Source organism: Schistocerca gregaria, chromosome 11, assembly GCF_023897955.1.
Source record: "Schistocerca gregaria isolate iqSchGreg1 chromosome 11, iqSchGreg1.2, whole genome shotgun sequence".
NCBI classification, from domain to species: Eukaryota; Metazoa; Arthropoda; class Insecta; order Orthoptera; family Acrididae; genus Schistocerca; species Schistocerca gregaria.
Genome location: NC_064930.1, coordinates 101,071,340 through 101,088,176, shown reverse-complemented (window position 1 = coordinate 101,088,176; position 16,837 = coordinate 101,071,340). Strand labels below are relative to the sequence as shown.

Sequence of the window (16,837 nt, the reverse complement as noted above, 5' to 3'; positions counted from 1 at the left end):
GACTTGCTAACTAAACTGTCAACATACCATCCAAACTTTACAGAAGCTCTCCTGCGAACCTTGCAGAACTAGCACTCCTGAAAGAAAGGATATAGTGGAGACATGGCTTAGCCACAGCCTGGAGGATGTTTCCATAATGACATTTTCACTCTGCAGCGGAGTGTGCGCTGATATGAAACTTCCTGGCAGATTGTGTGCCCGACCGAGACTCGTACTCGGGACCTTTGCCTTTCGCGGGCATGTGTTCTACCATCTGAGCCACCGAAGCACGACTCACGCCCGGTCCTCACAGTATTTCTTCTGCCAGTATCTCGTCCCCTTCGGTTTTAATCTGCCAGGAAGTTTCATATCAGCGCACACTCCGCTGCAGAGTGAAAATCTCATTCTGGAAACATCCCCCGGGCTGTGGCTAAGCCATGTCTCCACTATATCCTTTCTTTCAGGAGTGCTAGTTCTGCAAGGTTCGCAGGAGAGCTTCTGTAAAGTTTGGAAGGTAGGAGACGAGGTGCTGGCAGAAGTAAAGCTGTGAGTACCGGGCGTGAGTCGTGCTTCGCTAGCTCAGATGGTAGGGCACTTGCCCGCGAAAGGCAAAAAGGTCCAGAGTTCGAGTCTCGGTCGGGCCCACAGTTTTAATGTGCCAGGAAGTTTCATATCAGCGCACACTCCGCTGCAGAGTGAATATCTCATTCTGTCAACATACTGTTTGTTGAAAGGCTTGATACCTCAATCTAAATAACAAACTGTTGTAAATAAGAAATGTAACATAACCAATGAATCCAAATGAGGATGGATTGCTTAAATGCCTAAACAATTTATGAATCTTCGAAGAACTTCACTTTTCCATGAATTTTTAGCTAACTTAAATGCTAAGGCACATAGTTGTATTTACATATTTGCAGACCCTGATATGAGAATGCAATGTAAGCATTGTAAGCTGTCAGCTAATGGTCATCGATGATGGAGTGTTTCACAGCGTCCGCAGCTGGTGGTCGTGCGGTAGCGTTCTCGCTTCCCACGCCCGGGTTCCCGGGTTGATTCCCGGCGGGGTCAGTGATTTTCTCTGCCTCGTGATGTTGTGTGCTGTCCTTAGGTTAGTTAGGTTTAAGTAGTTCTAAGTTCTAGGGGACTGATAACCATAGATGTTAAGTCCCATAGTGTTCAGAGCCATTTGATTTTTTGTTTCACAGCACAGACACGTCTAAGAGAACTCAGTGGCAAACACTATAGGTCTGATAATAAAAATACAGAATCATGTAGGGCTGGGAAACAAAGACAAATGGCTTGTCTGGCGCTTACCTCGCTTCTGCTGGTGGATCAGCAAGCAGCCTAGTCACTTCTATCACCTCTGTGACATGGTTCCGCATCGCATCCGCCCAGCCCTGGGTGGCCATCACCTGAAAGTTGTGGGCCTTTATGAAGGCGATGGCGGCCGCAGTGAGGTCCGGGCACGAGTGCCTCACTGCCAGCACAGCTGCAGCTGCCGCGTTGTCAATGGTCAGCTGAGCGGACACCTGCTGCTCACACACAGCCTTCAGGGCTGACAAGCCGTACTTGTCAGCTGCCGCCAGCATCTGCGGAGCCGTGGCGGACAGCTGGGGAGTCTGGAGGGTGTACATGTAGTCCAGCAGCTCCCTCATCACCTCGCCCTCCACGTCTGTGATGCTGACCTCTCCGCTGCTGGCCTCCAGCGTGTCATGCTGGAACATTGCCTGGAACACGGGGCTCCTGGAGGCCAGAACGGCCCTGTGCGCCACGAGCCGAGTCTCCCCCGCCACCAGCGTTACCGTGGCGCCATCACCAGCGTCCAGAAGGGCGCCCAGGCGCACAGCGGTGGTCTCTTCAACCTCTCTAACTGCTGCCATTTCGGATGAGTCTGAAACACAGTGCCTCTGAGCAGCCCTTTGTCCTCATACAACACCCTCAATACTTGTGCAATGGGTATGCAGACCTGTATGCAACACAATGATATCTTACCTGTGTAAAATGGTCGCTACAGGTGAATATATACAAATCTTCAACAAGATATCCCTTAAAACTTCCCATTGCCATTATTGTGCACGACATACGCTCAGAAGAGTTGGACACGATATTTACTTAATTTATCCCTACAAAGCACTATCGCCTGATCATGAAGTCTTTCAGCATGACGAAACTAACTAGGCCAGAAGGAACTTCAGTACTACTATACTACACCATTGATCCCTCTAATCACTCCCATTATTATACAGGGTGTTATAAAAAAGTACGGCCAAACATTCAGGAAATATTCCTCACACACAAAGAAAGAAAATATGTTATGTGGACATATGTCCGAAATAGCTTACTTTCCATGTTATAGCTCATTTTATTACTTCTCTGCAAATCACATTAATCATGGAATGGAAACACATAGCAACAGGACGTACCAGCGTGACTTCAAACACTTTGTTACAGGAATGTTAGCGGGATACACGCATCCACCCTCCGTCACATTGAATCCCTGATGCGCTGATACAGCGCTGGAGAATGGCGTATTGTATCACAGCCGTCCACAATACGAGCACGAAGAGTCTCTACATTTAGTACCGGGGTTGCGTAAACAAGAGCTTTCAAATGCCCCCATAAATGAAAGTCAAGAGGGTTGAGGTCAGGAGAGCGTGGAGGCCAGGGAATTGGTCCGCCTCTACCAATCCATCGGTAACCGAATCTGTTGTTGAGAAGCGTACGAACACTTCGACTGAAATGTGCAGGAACTCCATAGTGCATGAACCATATGTTGTGTCGTACTTGTAAAGGCACATGCTCTACCAGCACAGGTAGAGTATCCCGTATGAAATAGTGATAACGTGCTCGATTGAGCGTAGGTGGAAGAACATGGGGCCCAATCGAGACATCACCAACAATGCCTGCCCAAACGTTCACAGGAAAACTGTTTTGATGACGTGATTGCACAATTCGTCAGCCCACACATCTTGATTGTGAAAATTTACAATTTGATCACGTCGGAATGAAGCCTCAACCGTAAAGAGAACATCTACACTGAAATGAGGATTGACACATTGTCGGATGAACCATTCGCAGAGGTGTACCCGTGGAGGCTAATCAGCTGCTGATAGTGCCTGCACACGCTGTACACGGAAACAACTGGTTCTCCCGTAGCACTCTCCATACAGTGACGTGGTCAACGTTACCTTGTACAGTAGCAACTTCTCTGACGCTGACATTATGGTTATCGTCAACTACACGAAGAATTGCCTCGTCCATTGCAGGTGTCCCCGTCGTTCAAGGTCTTCCCCAGTCGCGAGTCATAAGCTGGAATGTTCCGTGCTCCCTAAGACGCCGATCAATTGCTTCGAACGTCTTCCTGTCGGGACACCTTCGTTCTGGAAGTCTGTCTCGATACAAACGTACCGCGCCACGGCTATTGTCCCGTGCTAATGGGGTGGTCTGTAAACATTGAACTGACTGCAAAACCACGTTCGTGATGAACACTAACCTGTTGATGCTGCATACTGATGTGCTTGATGGTAGTACTGTAGAGCAATGAGTCGCATGTCAACACAAGCACCGAAGTCAACATTACCTCCCTTCAATTGGGCCAGCTGGCAGTGAATCGAGGAAGTACAGTACAAACTGACGAAACTAAAATGAGCTCTAATATGGAAATTGAGCGTTTCCGGACACATGTCCACATAACATCTTTTCTTTACTTGTGTGTGAGGAATGTTTCCTGAAAGTTTGGCCGTACCTTTTTGTGACACCCTGCATATTTAGGAAAATGAAAGCCCGCATCTCGTGGTCGTGAGGTAGCGTTCTCGCTTCCCACGCCCAAGTTCCCGGGTTCGATTCCCGGCGGGGTCAGGGATTTCCTCTGCCTCGTGATGGCTGGGTGTTGTGTGATGTCCTTATGTTAGTTAGGTTTAAGTAGTTCTAAGTTCTAGGGGACTGATGACCATAGATGTTAAGTCCCATAGTGCTCAGAGCCATTCTTTTTGAAAATGAAATTTTGTGCAAGAATCTGCTTTGCCCTGCCCTTGACAGCTATTTCACCATTTTGCCATTACGAGGTGGTTCATACAGTGGACTTGCTCCCAACTACTACACTCAGTGGCGCCTTTCCAGGAAACACTGCATCACCATATCAGGTGCAGTCACACTGCAACGCTTTCTCGAATATCTGACAGATTCCAACACGACGACAGAAAAACATGCTCAGTTCAGATCTTGAGCCAGTCACTGAGAATATGTCTTTCATTAAACTGCCAAATGTGTTATCTTTCTCAGCGTTCACCCCCAAGCCCAACAGCCCATAATACAAGTAATGTCAGCAATCCAGAAAACTCGTTATGAGGGTTGCCTAACAGTTCCTGCAAAACTCCTATTAAATTGAAAATGATTCTAAACACTTGTAACCACCAGCCTTCTCCTGCGATGCAGTGAACTAAAAAACGTCAACAAAATACATACACTGTGTGATCAGAAGTAACTGGCCACTACCAGAAACATACATTCTTCATATTAGGTGCATTGTGCTGCGACCTATTACCAGATACTCCATATCAGCGACCTCAGTAGTCATTAGACATAGCCAGAGAGCAGAATGGAGAGCTCCGCGGAACTCACAGACTTCGAACGTGGTCAGGTAATTGGATGTCACTTGTGTCATACGTCTGTACGCGAGATTTCCACACTTCTATACATCCTTAGGTCCGCTGTTACCAGTGTGATAGTGAAGCAGAAAAGCGTACAGTCCGACCTCGTCTGTTGACTGACAGAGACCACCGACAGTTGGAGGCGGTCGTAAAGCGTCCAAAGTAAGAGTGACTTCAGGTGTGCCGCAGGGGAGTGTCATAGGACCGTTGCTATTCACAATATACATAAATGACCTTGTGGATAACATCGGAAGCTCACTGAGGCTTTTTGCGGATGATGCTGTAGTATATCGAGAGGTTGTAACAATGGAAAACTATACTAAAGTGCAGGAGAATCTCCAACGAATTGACTCATGGTGCAGGGAACGGCAATTGCATCTCAATGTAGACAAGTGTAATGTGCTGCGAATACAAAGAAGGAAAGTGTTGTGATTGGCAGGAGAGCCAACCGTATGGTTAAAGGAGGCCGATATGCACGCGTTATAGCTCATGCAGGCTGGCGTGAGGTCTGGAACATGACAAGGGAATTAGAAGTGAGAAAAACGGACGTAGCTGGATGGGATACTTAACTTTAATCCATCAATGGAGAACGTCGCTCTTTATGGTACATGATTCACTGGCGCCTTGCTAGGTCGTAGCAAATAACGTAGCTGAAGGCTATGCTAACTATCGTCTCGGCAAATGAGAGCGTAGAAGTCAGTGAACCATCGCTAGCAAAGTCGGCTGTACAACTGGGGCGAGTGCTAGGAAGTCTCTCTAGACCTGCCGTGTGGCGGCGCTCGGTCTGCAATCACTGATAGTGGCGACACGCGGGTCCGACGTATACTAACGGACCGCGGCCGATTTAAAGGCTACCACCTAGCAAGTGTGGTGTCTGGCGGTGACACCACAGAAAGATCCTTTATCATCTAGCTACAATATAGCAAAAAATGTTTCAAATGGCGGTGAGTACGATGGGACTTAAAACCTGAGGTCATCAGTCCCCTAGAACTTAGAGCTACTTAAACCTAACTAACCTAAGGACATCACACACATCCATGCCCGAGGCAGGATTAGAACCTGCGACCGCAGCAGTCGCGCGGTTCTGGACTGAAGCGCCTAGAACCGCTCGGTCACAGCGGCCGACCACACTATAGCAGGTCAGCAACTGGAAGCAGAGAGTAGGCATTAGGAGTGATTTAAAATGGAATGGCCATACAAAACTAATCGTCGGTAAAGCAGATGCTTGAGTGAGATTCATTGGAAGAATTCTAAGGAAATGCAGTCTGAAAGTTCGTCCACTGCTTGAATACTGCTCACCCATGTGGGATCCGTGTCAGATAGGAGGGGGACGAGATTAGTGTTTAACGTCCCGTCGACAACGAGGTCATTAGAGACGGAGAGCAAGCTCGGGTGAGGAAAGTATGGGGAAGGAAATCGGCCGTGCCCTTTCAAAGGAACCATCCCAGCATTTGCCTGAAGCGATTTAGGGAAATCACGGAAAACCTAAATCAGGATGGCCGGAGACGGGATTGAACCGTCGTCCTCCCGAATGCGAGTCCAGTGTGCTAACCACTGCGCCACCTCGCTCGGTGTATCAGATAGGGTTGATGGAAGAGGTAGAGGAGATCCAACGGAGAGCCGTGTGCTTCGTTACAGAATCATTTAGTAATTGTGAAAGCGTTACGGAGATGATAGATGGACTCCAGTGGAAGACTCTGCAGGAGAGACGCTCAGTAGCTCGATACAGGCTTTTGATATAGTTTCGAGAACATACCTTCACCGAAGACTCAAGCAGTATATCGCTCCCTCCTACGCATATCTCGCAAAGAGACCATGAACATACAATCAGAGAGATTAGAGCCCACACAGAGACATACCGACAATCTTTCTTTCGATGAACAACACTAGATTGGAATAGAAGGGAGAACCGATAGAGGTACTCAAGGTACCCTCCGAGACACACCGTCAGGTTGCTTGCGGAGTATGGATCTAGATGTAGATGTAATGGGTAATAAGCAGACATCTGTGCAGACCATCACAGAGGAATTCCAAACTGCATCTGGATCCACTGCCAAATATTATGACAGTTAGGCAGGAGGTGAAAACTCTTGGATTTTATGGTCAAGCGGCAGCTCATAGGCCACACATCACGCCGGTAAATGCCAAAGGACGCCTCGCTTCGCGTACGGAGCGTAAAAATGGCTCTAAGCAGTATTCGACTTAAAAGGTCATCAGTCCCATAGATAGAACTACTTAAACCTAACTAACCTAAGGACTTCACACGAATCTATTCCCGAGGCAGGATTAATCGATTTCGTAATTTTTATTAATTTTGTGGTTGTTGGAGCACTAATTGCATTAATTAAATTATTCAGAAATAAAATACTTCTTATTGCGCATATAGTGTACTAAACATTACCTTCACATCCCCCCCCCCCCCCTTCAGTGCTTTATAAATCGCTTCACACTTTCTGGTATTATTTTGGTTAATGTGAAATGTGATATTCGAGTGTTGTGTTGTAAACTAGAGTGTATCTCTCTCCTGTATACAGAAATCGCAGTGTCACAGTTTGCCCGTCTTCTGCACAAATAGCATTTCCCAAGAGAGTATTCTGTTTTGTAATATAAGAAGGCACTATACTGAGCAAATACTATTCGTAAGTAATTTATATATTAAGACTTGACGTCCTCCACTTGCAAATCACGAAACAAATTGTGCTAAATGTTTTTACTATCTCGACGTAATACATACACAGTGTATTTCATTTTCTCCGCCGTTTTTCTTGCAAAGACACACACAATTCAACTGTGGTACTAGCCACTGCAACGCATAAGAACGAGTTGTTGTCCGCCATCTAGAAATTTGAGGAAAAATTGTGACAACAGTGTAATACCTAGAGCTCCTAAAAACACAGTCTGGCATATCCGCCATTGTTTCCCAACGAATGCTAAACACAGCATGTAGCTTATGCGAACTGGTTTCATTCCCGCCTCATATTTACATCGATTGTGGATTAGACACAAAATCCCCCGTTTTATTTGCTTGTTGCTGCTTTTCTTTGCTGTCCAAATGAAGAATAATGGCGCAAGAAAGATTTATATTTCTCTGATAGAATTGCGTACTATGTTTATGTTTTATTTTCTTCGCGGAATATTCGATAATGACGTTTATTAAATCATGTACCAGGCTTCTATGAGTACGAACTGGCGCGGCTGCATCTGCAGTGCATATCTGCGCAATAACCAAGTATAAATACGAAACTCACCAAACACGGCAATTCTGATCGAATGAAGGGTCGCTTCGTTAAATTTCCAGGTCACACAAGAACACACTTGACAGTCTCACGCTACAGAATTCCTTCTCCAAGGTGATGTACAAGTTACGTGTAAATACAGAAAATGGCTAAAATTGACAACATTCTGCATTCTTTTTTAAATCTGAAGTAAACCGTTGTGCACCGTCCCACGCTGGCGTGCTTGCTCAACTTTTTTAAAATAGCAGACAGCTCTGAAGTGTTGTGATTGCTATTGTGCTACAGATCCGATGACGGCAGTTTAGTAGAATTCTGCCTAAAACTGTCATCTAAATAAAAGTTCTAAGCGATCGTGGCTTGTATTTGATTAATGATGTCAAGATACTATAACACACACATATCGTACTCTGAATACTGTATGTTGTGGAACATTTTGCTGTGTTATGATATTGGCAGAACATCTGTTAAGAGGCAGTACTTTCAAAACAGCTAAATAAAAAGCTACGCTCGAATACCACTTACGATTTTTAATATTAAATATTGCTTCAGGTCATAATAACTGTTATTTGCTTACAATACATAACTGCGCGGGTTAACAGTTTTCGCGACGACATTTCACAGTCCATTTTTTACTTCTTTCCGTAACTTCCGGGAAACGAACCATTCTACGTCCACTTCTAGAATGGTTACAACAGTTTATGTCAGCACAACCACCCACAATTTCGTGCTAAAGTGCCGAGACGCAAATCACACAGCACCGCAGCTCTGGGAAACAAAGAAGCGTTAGTAATATCCCTTTTAAGCGCCAAGTCAAAAGATCTTTGTCAAAGATATTTGCCGAATAAAGTCAGCTGATACAAGGCCGCCCCAAATATACGCAGAACGATTGAATATATTGAGGTACGGTTTTCGCCAAGTTATAGCAGACAATACGACGAACTTCGTGACGTTTCACAGCTACTAGTATCGTTTACAATCACCGAATTGTGACACCGATTTGTCTCTCCTCCAGCATTTGAAACAAGCTTCTAAGAGAACCTGAACAACATAACATATATGTTGCTTCATGAAATAATATCAAAGTAACAGGAGAGAAAAACCACGGCCCCCGCCTTCGGGAAAAGAGATTCCACTAACGTCCGTCCGAGTGTAGCAAATTTCAGCACACACTTAACGCAGTGTTATCTCGATACCGTTTGATCCAGTCCCATACACTCCACGTTATGTCATTCAAAGTTCAGTAGAAACTTCTTTCAAGTGCCACAAATGTAGCGCCCGCATCTCGTGGTCGTGCGGTTGCGTTCTCGCTTGCCACGCCCGGGTTCCCGGGTTCGATTCCCGGCGGGGTCAGGGATTTCCTATGCCTCGTGATGGCTGGGTGTTGTGTGATGTCCTTAGGTTAGTTAGGTTTAAGTAGTTCTAAGTTCTAGGGGACTGATGACCATAGACGTTAAGTCCCATAGTGCTCAGAGCCATTTGAACCATTTCAACCACAAATGTAGAACGAAAAACAAATTCGATGTCGCAATTCGGCGACTGCAAACGTTAAAAATTCTTAAAAATTCCTCGCAAACGTCGGGAAATTCGTCGTATCGAACGCGATTTTTTTTTTTTTTGTCATCAGTCTACTGACTGGTTTGATGCGGCCCGCCACGAATTCCTTTCCTGTGCTAACCTCTTTGTCTCAGAGTAGCACTTGCAATCTACGTCCTCAATTATTTGCTTGACGTATTCCAATCTCTGTCTTCCTCTACAGTTTTTGCCCTCTACAGCTCCCTCTAGTACCATGGAAGTCATTCCCTCATGTCTTAACAGATGTCCTATCTTCCTGTCCCTTCTCCTTATCAGTGTTTTCCACATATTCCTTTCCTCTCCGATTCTGCGTAGAACCTTCTCATTCCTTACCTTATCAGTCCACCTAATTTTCAACATTCGTCTATAGCACCACATCTCAAATGCTTCGATTCTCTTCTGTTCCGGTTTTTCCACAGTCCATGTTTCATTACCATACAATGCTGTACTCCAGACGTACATCCTCAGAAATTTCTTCCTCAAATTAAGGACGGTATTTGATATTAGTAGACTTCTCTTGGCCAGAAATGCCTTTTTTGCCGTAGCGAGTCTGCATTTGATGTCCTCCTTGCTCCGTCCGTCATTGGTTATTTTATTGCCTAGGTAGCAGAATTCATTAACTTCATTGACTTCGTGACCATCAAGCCTGATGTTATGTTTCTCGCTGTTCTCATTTCTACTACTTCTCATTACCTTTGTCTTTCTCCAATTTACTCTCAAACCATACTGTGTACTCATTAGACTGTGCATTCCGTTCAGCAGATCATTTAATTCTTCTTCACTTTCACTCAGGATAGCAATGTCATCAGCGAATCGTATCATTGATATCCTTTCACCTTGTATTTTAATTCCACTCCTGACCCTTTCTTTTATTTCCATCATTGCTTCCTCGATGTACAGATTGAAGAGTAGGGGCGAAAGGCTACAGCCTTGTCTTACTCCCTTCTTAATACGAACACTTCGTTCTTGATCGTCCACTCTTATTATTCCCTCTTGGTTGTTGTACATATTGTATATGACCCGTCTCTCCCTATAGCTTATACTCCTACTGTTTTCAGAATCTTGAACAGCTTGCACCATTTTATATTGTCGAACGCTTTTTCCAGGTCGACAAATCCTATGAACGTGTCTTGATTTTTCTTTAGCCTTGCTTCCATTATTAGCCGTAACGTCAGAATTGCCTCTCTCGTGCCTTTACTTTTCCTAAAGCCGCTATAGCTTGGCGAAAACCGCAGGTCTATTTATTTAATCATTCTGGTTACATTTGGAGTGGTCTGTCTTAACTGCCTCACGTTGCGTTGTTAGAGCCACGACGCAAAACTTTTGATAATCAGAGAGGATTATCTTGCGTGCCGAGTGCACTGTTTTCGACGAAGAAACAAAGTGACGTAGCGAATGAAAAATTTAGGTGTCTCAGTTGTTACGTAAACATGAAGTGCTTGGAGCGGGTGCTGCAGCTAAATCTGAATCGCAGCTCTTGCTTTCCTTAGCATCAGTCCAAAACTTTGCGCATATATAGACTGACGCTTTTCATTAGCTTCCTTTCACAGCTGTGGTGGAAATATAAAAACACAACAATAATTACCGACGAACAACATAATCTGAAGAAAGGCGACCAGAGATTTGTTCGTTACTGACGGTTTCCCCTTTCTGTAGCTGCTATGTCCCAGGTATTCTGTTGTCAGCAGTGACGTGTGCAAAGCACTTGCTCGTTTTTATTAAAGTAAATCTAGGGAAAACAATCTCAGCAGAATACGATTAGTGAAACGTGAAATATAGATACGACCCGTAACATCTGCTATATAGTTTGTTGGAGGCCAGAGAGCATGATCGCATAAAAACCACTCTTATTAGTCATCAAAATTCTCAAATGGATCAAATGGCTCTGAGCACTATGGGGCTTAACATCTGAGGTCATCAGTCCCCTACAGCTTAGAACTACTTAAACGCCGCGCGGGATTAGCCGAGCGGTCTGGGGGCGTTACAGTCATGGACTGTGCGGCTGGTCCCGGCGGAGGTTCGAGTCCTCCCTCGGGCATGTGTGTGTGTGTGTGTGTGTGTGTGTGTGTGTGTGTGTGTGTGTTTGTCCTTAGGAAAATTTGGGTTAAGTAGTGTGTAAGCTTAGGGACTGATGGCGTTAGCAGTTCAGTCCCATAATATTTCACACACATTTGAACATTTTTTTTTTTTTTTTTTTTTTTTTTTTTGTAGCGGTGGCGCTGTTCCAGACAGAAGCGCCTAGAACCGCTCGGCCACACCGGCCGGCTAAAAATTCTCGGACAGAACAGTCATTCATCAGGCATGTTATAACAACTGCCCTGATTGTTAGGAGCGAGACTGATCAAGGTATTTTGTACATTTTTAATATTAATCAACCTAACATGTACGCATTTGCACTTGTTTAGATGGAAAGAAATTATTCTGCTTTTCGTTTTGAATAAAAAGAATTGCAAAGTTTGTTCGTATTTGCTCCGTTCCTACCTGATACGAGTATCTACTGAATTTGTTGTCTTACTCACATCTCCGGTAGGACCTACGAGTAATTCGGCGGTTTCCCACCGATCACAGTCTTTTTCTTCGGCTTTTGTGCCTGGTACCTGGTGGATAATGGAATGTAGTCGAATTCAGTCGGGTGATGCTGAGGGAATTGGATTAGGAAATGAGACACTTAAAGTAGTAAAGGAGTTTTGCTATTTGGGAAACAATATAACTGATGAAGCTCGAAGTAGAGAGGATATAAAATGTAGACTGGCAATGGCAAGGAAAGCGTTTCTGAAGAAGAGAAATTAGTTAACACCGAGTATAGATTTAAGTGCCAGGAAGTCGTTTCTGAAAGTATTTGTATGGAATGTAGCCATGTATGGAAGTGAAACATGGACGATAAATAGTTTGGACAAGAAGAGAATAGAAGCTTTTGAAATGTGGTGCTACAGAAGAATGCTGAAGATTAGATGGGTAGAACACATAACTAAACAATGGGGATTCCTACTTAGAAAAACGCCGTTTGAGCTATGGCAGCGCCATATAGCAGGCCAGCCATAGTGCCATCTGGTTTCCCACTTCAAGCTAGACGAGTTGCAGTTTTTTCGTTTGACGCTTATTTCGTGAGACATTTGGTGCGGTCACTATCAATGGACCACGCTGTATAATGGTGACGCAAGTGTCAGCAGGAGCAGTCGCTTCAGTGGCATCCTTGCAGTGCCCTCCCACTCCTCCCCTCCCCACCCTGCCCTCCCCCTCTTCCGCCCTCCCCCCCCCCCCTCCAGCCACAAGGTCATCGAGCACTCCGATGCAGCCGCGGCGGCGCTCTGCAAAACGCGAACTGCCCCACCTCTCTCACAAGGGAACCTTCCCATCGCCCCCCCCCCCCCCCTCAGATTTAGTTATAAGTTGGTACAGAAGATAGGCCTTTAAAAACTGAACACAGATCAATCGAGAAAACAGGAAGAAGTTGTGTGCAACTATGAAAAAAGTAAGCAAAAATATAAAAACTGAGTAGTCCATGTGAAAGATAAGCCACATCAAGGATACACTGAGCTCGTGAGCGTCGTGATGTCGTGGTTAGCGTGAGAAGCTGCGGAATGAGAGGTCCTTGGTTCAAGTCGTGCCTCGAGTGAAGAGTTTACTTTCTTTATTTTCTCAAAGTTATGATCTGTCCGTTCGTTCATTGACGTCTCTGTTCACTGTAATAAGTTTAGTGTGTGTTTTGCGACCGCACCGCAAAACTGTGCGATTAGTAGACGAAAGGAAGTGCATCTCCAATGGGAACCGAAAACATTTGATCGCAAGATCATAGGTCAACCGATTCCCCCACAGGAAAACACGTCTGATGTGTTCTACAAGACACTGGCGACCGCAAGTGCGTCACATGACAGTAATATGTAGTCGACCCACCTAAGTTGTACACTTGGCGAATGGGGAAAAAGATTCTTCTACCTTGCCCGATTTAGGTTTTCTCATGGATGTGATAATCACTCCCAAAATAGTAATGAAAACATAAGAGTTTGTCACATAAACTGTAATAAATTAATGCAACAGTTTCACAGTCGCACAGTTTTTCCTGTGCTCTGTCAAAATGTATGTTTTTAACGTTTTCAAATTTTTTTGTTTGTAGACCGTCAAATCCTGCATAAGTCCAAGCAAATCTGAACATTTCCTGGAATTTTGGAGAGCGAAGTTGATTATGTGTGAGTGCCTGAACTTTGATAATTGTCTGAAAAAAGAAATAAACTCTTCACTCGAGGGAAGATTTGAACCCAGGACCTCTCGCTGCCCAGTTGCTAACGCTAACCAGGGGACCACGGTGCTCCTCAACTCATACTACCCTTGATGTTGTATATCTTGTGCATGGACTACTCAGCTTCTATATTTTGCTTATTTTTTCACATTTCCACACAACTTCTTCCTGTTTGATCGGTGTTCAGTTTTTCAAGGCCTATCCACTGTGCCAAATTATAACTAAATCTGAGGGGGGTGCGATGGGGAGGTTCCCTTGTAAGTAGCGAACAGTCAACTGCCAGCCAGGGAGCCTGGTTAGCACGAATTCTCTCTCTTCCGTGCGCTGTAGTCGTCTGACGTAGTGTGTTTCGATGTTTGTTTAGGTGTAGCGTCCCCGTAGTACGGCGCAGTTACCTCGCATAGGGCGGACGGACAGATAATAATTGTCTGAAAATAAAAAAATTGAACTATTCACTTGAGGGAAGTCTTGAACCAAGGACCTCTCGATCCGCAGCTGCTCATGTTAACCACGGGAGCACGGCGCTTCTGCGGTCATAGTATCCATTATGTTGCACATCTTGCCCATGGACTACTCAATTTGTATATTTTGCTTATTTTTTTCATAGGTCCACACAACTTCTTCCTGCTTTCTCGATTCACCTGTGTTCAGTTTTTTAAGGCCTATCCACTGTGCCAAATTATAACTAAATCCGAGGGGGGTGCGATGGGCAGGTTCCCTTGTCAGAAGCGCCGATCTCCCTGCCCGCTGAGACTTCCGTGACACCAACACAGCGCAGTACGAGGTGCATTCAAGTTCTAAGGCGTCCGATTTTTTTTCTCCGGACTGGAAAGAGGTAGAAACATGCGCATTGTTTTAAAATGAGGCCGCGTTCATTGTCAATACGTCCCAGAGAGGGCAGCACCGTACGGCAGATGGAATTTTACCGCCAGCGCCGAGAGCGAGAACTCTTTTAAATACTTAAAATGGCGACGTTTTCCTTACTTGAACAGCGTGCAATCATTCGTTTTCTGAATTTGCGTGGTGTAAAACCAACTGAAATTCATCGACAGTTGAAGGGGACATGTGGTGATGCAGTTACGGATGTGTCGAAAGTGCGTTCGTGGGTGCGACAGTTTAATGAAGGCAGAACATCGTGTGACGACAAACCGATACAACCTCGGGCTCGCACAAGCCGGTCTGACGACACGATCGAGAAAGTGGAGAGAATTGTTTTGGGGGATCGCCGAATGACTGTCGAACAGATCGCCTCCAGAGTTGGCACTTCTGTGGGTTCTGTGCACACAATCCTGCACGACGACCTGAAAATGCGAAAAGTGTCATCCAGGTGGGTGCCACGAATGCTGACGGACGACCACATGGCTGCCCGTGTGGCATGTTGCCGAGCAATGTTGACGCGCAACGACAACACGAATGGGACTTTCTTTTGGTCGGTTGTGACAATCGATGAGACGTGGATGCCATTCTTCAATCCAGAAACAAAGCGCCAGTCAGCTCAATGGAAGCACACAGAATTTCGGGTAACCGCCAGTGCTGAAAAAATGATGGTGTCCATGGTGTGGTACAGCGAGGGCGTAATCCTTACCCATTGCGATCCAAAGGGCACTACGGTAACAGGTGCATCCTACGAAAATGTTTTGAAGAACAAATTCCTTCCTGCACTGCAACAAAAACGCCCGGGAAGGGCTGCGCGTGTGCTGTTTCACCGAGACAACGCACCCGCACATCGAGCTAACGTTACGCAACAACTTTGAAGTGATTCCTCGTGCTCCCTACTCACTAGACCTGGCTCCTAGTGACTTTTGGCTTTTTCCAATAACGAGAGACACTCTCCGTGGCCGCACATTCACCAGCCGTGCTGCTATTGCCTCAGCGGTTTTCCAGTGGTCAAAACAGACTCGTAAAGAAGCCTTCGCCGCTGCCATGGAATCGTGGCGTCAGCGCTGTGAAACATGTGTACGTCTGCAGGGCGGATACCTCGAGAAGAAACGCCAGTTTCGGGTGAGTAGTTAATTAGAAAAAAAAATCGGAGGCCTTAGAATTTGAATACACCTCGTATAGTATCAAACGCGGGTCTGCGAAGTGGGAGGATCAGCGGGCAGACTACGGCCCTGAGTGTCGCCGTCTGTTCTGCCACACAAGCCACTCGCCAACACCGACTCAAAGGAAGGCCTCGGCACTTGTTGGTGACGTCACGTCAGCCAGGCACGGCGAACGCCAGGTCTGCTGCAGGCTTACTCATAATGGTGGTGTCTCCCTCCCTGGGTTCTAGGCGCGCAGTCCGGAACCGTGCGACTGCTACGGTCGCAGGTTCGAATCCTGCCTCGGGCATGGATGTGTGTGATGTCCTTAGGTTAGTTAGGTTTAACTAGTTCTAAGTTCTAGGGGACTAATAACCACAGCAGTTGAGTCCCATAGTGCTCAGAGCCATTTTTTTTTCTCCCTCCCTGACACAGGAAAATGTGAAACTATTGGCGGTAGTTGACCAACACACATTGTTCTGAGAGATTTCTGCAATCAATCAATTGTGCAATTGATTACACTTCTTAACAAATAGTGTACTCTTGGACTTAAATTTCCACCTGTTTTAAGGATTGACATGCAAACACATCTTCACGGTCCAGCAGCAACAGAATTCGTGCTTCTTTACCTTATTCGTAAATCTGAGGAAGTTACGTTTGTACTTGGTTGCTTTTACAAGAAACTGTGAACATATTGGTGCACTTCTTTAGGTGTCTTGGTTGACTATGGGGTGGGGAGCACTGAACGTTAATGAAATATCTTGCAAATGTACACTATGGGGGAGGGAGTGATGGACAGTAGAAGAGGCAAATGAGAGATACTTGTTTTATCAAATAATTTTTTTTATCTTATAAAGTTTCTCCTTCCAGTTGCAAGAGGGGAATATTTATGTTTTCTAATGTCCATAATCCATGGAGAAGAAATAAAAACTTTGAGGTGCGCCGATGGCATAGTAATTCTGTCAGAGACAGCAAAGCACTTGGAAGAGCAGTTGAATGGAATGGACAGTGTCTTGAAAGGACGGTATAAGACGAACATCAGCAAAAGCAAAAGGAGGATAATGGAATGTAGTCGAATTAAGTCGGGTGATGCTGAGGGAATTAGATTAGGAAATGAGACACTTAAAGTAGTACAGGAGT

The 16,837-nt window shown here is 45.4% G+C and overlaps 1 protein-coding gene across 1 annotated transcript in view; it reads right to left on the bottom strand.

The window, feature by feature from the left end:
• LOC126295325 (ankyrin-1-like) overlaps positions 1-16,837 on the bottom strand; it is a 68,343-nt gene that overhangs the window by 33,494 nt on the left and 18,012 nt on the right. The window contains exon 2 of the mRNA XM_049987788.1: positions 1,297-1,873. Within this exon, the coding sequence (XP_049843745.1) occupies positions 1,297-1,862 (566 nt within the window). The 5' untranslated portion in view covers positions 1,863-1,873. The remainder of the gene's footprint in view (positions 1-1,296; positions 1,874-16,837) is intronic.